Raw genomic sequence first — 3,420 nt, forward strand, 5'->3', positions numbered from 1 at the left:
TATATATATATATAATCATAAAACAACCAAGTCACAAATCTTAAATATAAAAGTACTTAAAAATCAAAAGGTTTAAATCATAAAACAACCAAGTCTTAAATCTTAAATATAAAACAAAATACTTAAAGCCTACATGCTAAATTAGATCACTAATGCGCCATCCACTTGGATCATCTCTCATAATGTCACCATTGTCATCTTCATTAATCTCATCATCACCACCACGATCACCATCATCATCATCATCACCTCTTGCACCACTTCCATCATCAACTTCGTTATCAATTTCTTCTATATCTTCAACAATATCAAATTCATCTGCAAGTGTAGGTGGTATAGCACTAGTAGTATCATTAGTATGCATCAATTCAGCATCTAAATCAGCCATCATCTGATTAGCAACTACATTTTCTTGCTCAACAACATACCACCAATCATCATCTTCTTGAAAATCATCAATGGTTAATTCTCTTCTTCTCCTTACCATCACATACACAAGATCGTTCATGGTTTTTTGCTTCAGCCGATTTCTTTTCTTGGTATGGACCATCTCAAAAGCACTTCAGTTCCTCTCACAACCAAAAGAACTACATGTTAAACTCAAGACACGAATGGCAAAGTTTTGCAACTCCGGATGTTCACCACCGTAAGATTCCCACCATTGAGCCGGTGTCTTGTTTTGTAGCCCAAGTTGAGCCACTTCATCTCCAAAGAACCCCTTTTTACCTTTAAAAAACTCAAGTTGACCGTCAATCTTGTTAACCATACTCATATCTCCTCCCATCACCCTCTTTAAACATGTATACATCCCTTGCATAACTTCTTTATCAGCTTTGAGATTAGGACCGTAATGCAACATGGGATTAAAAAAATAGCCACCAGCATGCAATGGTCTATGCAATTGTTTGTCCCATCTCTTGTCAATGATATCCCATACAGGTTTACAACTAAATAATAATAAAAGATTAAAAATTTTAATTAGTTCACAAGAAAAAGGTGAAACTACAACTAATGACTATACTTTATAAAATTAGATATTACCTTTTTCTCTTCTTGTTGTACCCGACTTGTATTTCCTCTTTCGCCTGATCCATTGGTTCATAGATCAAGCCCATGGCTAGTTCTTCACCAGAATTCACCATACGCAACACTCTTAGTAATGGAAATGCATCCCTTAAACAAAGAACCACATTCTTCCAAAAATCTTTGTCTAGGACTATATTTTGAACTAGTTTTCCATCCTTTGTTTTGGAAAATGGACCATAATTCCATTGCTTGGAAGTGAACATCCTAAACAATGCTCCCCTCTTATCATTCAAGCACCCCAAACATAAGTAAGATGTTGCAAAACGTGTGATTCCGGGTCTAATCAACTCACCTCCTTCAGTAAAGTGATGCAATAAAGTTATAAGACAAGTCCTAGCATAAATATAAGTTGTGATCTTTTTACCTGCAACAATAGTATCTTTATGCATAGGTATCTTGCTCTCAAAGTCCTCCAACATTAGATCAATGCAGTGAGCTGCACAAGGGGTCCAACAAAGCTTATTCCTCTTCTCCATTAACATCTGGCCAGCCAACTTATAGTTTGCAGCATTGTCGGTTACAATTTGGATAACATTTTCTTCACCCACTTCCTCAACAATGTCATCCATCATTTAAAAAACTTTATGAGTTGTCTTTGAAATGGCAGAGGCATTAATTGACTTTAAAAAGAAAGTTCCCTTTGGACTATTTACCAAAAAGTTTATGATAGTCCTCCTTCTTTGATCCGCCCATCCATCAGTCATGATTGTACACCCAAACTTTTTCCAATCTTTTTTATGTTCCTCCAATATCTTATGTGTTTCCTCAACTTTTTTCTTTAAAAACTTATCTCTAATATCACGGTAAGTCGGTAACTTATATCCTTTACCAAAACCAACAACCATTTCACAAATTTTGATAAATTCTTCATCTTTTATAACATTGAAGGGAAGAGCATTGTTGTAAAAACAAGTAGCAACTTGTAGATCAGTAACATCCATCTCTTTCTTCTTAAAAGCAGTGTTGATAGTTGTTTGACTAGTTATCCCTCTCTTGAAAATATCATCAGGAGGCACAATTTTTTTCCTTTTTGCATCATCAATCTCTAGCACCTCTTGACCTGCCACAGCCATACCTCTCTTGTTGATGAGATTACTTTGCATCTTGTTAACATGATTCCACATTTGTAGTTGAACATCACTCGGGATAGATGGACATGTTATAACATGGTGACTTGTACCCGCTAAATGGTGCTTCAATTGATAAGTACCACCGGAAATCACTTTTTGACAATAGTTGCACTTTGTTTGGTTTGATTTCTCGTCTACAAGAGTGCAATGTTGCCACCCCACATCTTGCTTTTCACCAGAAGCATTTTTTGGAGGATTCTTGCATTTCACAGCCCCCCAACACTTGAGTTTGATCCTTCAAGAGGAGGCGACATGGAAGGCCATCACACAGAAGAATGCATACAACTCCAAAAAGGAGATAGAAGCTTTGGTTCAACGTGGTAAGTTGTCATCCTATGTAAACGATTTTTTTCATCATCTACAGACAAATAAAATCCAGTTCAGTCAAAATCAATGAAGAGAAGATCTCACATGGAAGAAGGCAAGAGGTATTTAAATGAAAACAAAGGAATTGTGTGAAAGTTTGGTTATTCAGTAGAAATAGAAAAGGTGAATGGCTTTTTTGAATGGTCCCCACAACTTTCTCAAATTTGGCTTGTAATAAAAATGGCTTGAAAGTGGCTTGATGACTTAGATGCTCTTAGACTTTAATAATGAATGACAAATGGACCTTGAATACTAATAATAATGACAAATATATAAAATGGTTAGTAACATGAAATATAAATAAAAAGAGATTTCTATATTAAAAGTTAATTTTAATTTTAATAATAATTCAATTAAAATATATTTCAATTTTGAATTAAAATTAAAACTAAAACTAAAAGTTAATATAAAAACCATGTTGATAAATGAAATAAAGACATATAAAAAGAAATATGGAACTTAAGCTTCAATTTTAAACTGGACTTGGAATCTTAGTGTAAAAAATGGGGTACAACAAAGTGCATGTTGGGATCCTCTTTCTGATCGAATATTCAACATGCAGCAGAACTACTGATGTTTCACGAGAATCAGATATAAATAGTCTTTCTGATGTGCTTTGTGTATTTCTAATGATCCTTCAAACAACAGTCCTGAATCAATTAAAATTCTTTTCTTTATCTGCACATTCTAGAAAACTATTAGTAACAAAATTGCTTTCATAAAATATATTTATTGTTATCATCAAAATCAAGAGATTAAACATAGATCCAAATCTAACAACATGTGCTTACCTGAAAAACGTATGTGTCGGCACATGTAGTGCATTTTTGTGCATAAA

At 34.2% G+C, this 3,420-nt stretch overlaps 1 protein-coding gene across 1 annotated transcript; it reads right to left on the reverse strand.

Moving 5' to 3' along the window:
* Positions 1–562: 562 nt before the first annotated feature.
* Positions 563–1,655, reverse strand: LOC131597990 (uncharacterized). The gene is made up of 2 exons (XM_058870645.1): positions 1,042–1,655; positions 563–947 (listed from the first exon to the last, which is right to left on the reverse strand). The coding sequence occupies exons 1-2, from the start codon at positions 1,653–1,655 to the stop codon at positions 563–565; spliced, it is 999 nt and encodes a 332-aa protein (XP_058726628.1).
* Positions 1,656–3,420: the final 1,765 nt, after the last annotated feature.

Source organism: Vicia villosa, linkage group LG4, assembly GCF_029867415.1.
Source record: "Vicia villosa cultivar HV-30 ecotype Madison, WI linkage group LG4, Vvil1.0, whole genome shotgun sequence".
Taxonomy (NCBI): Eukaryota; Viridiplantae; Streptophyta; class Magnoliopsida; order Fabales; family Fabaceae; genus Vicia; species Vicia villosa.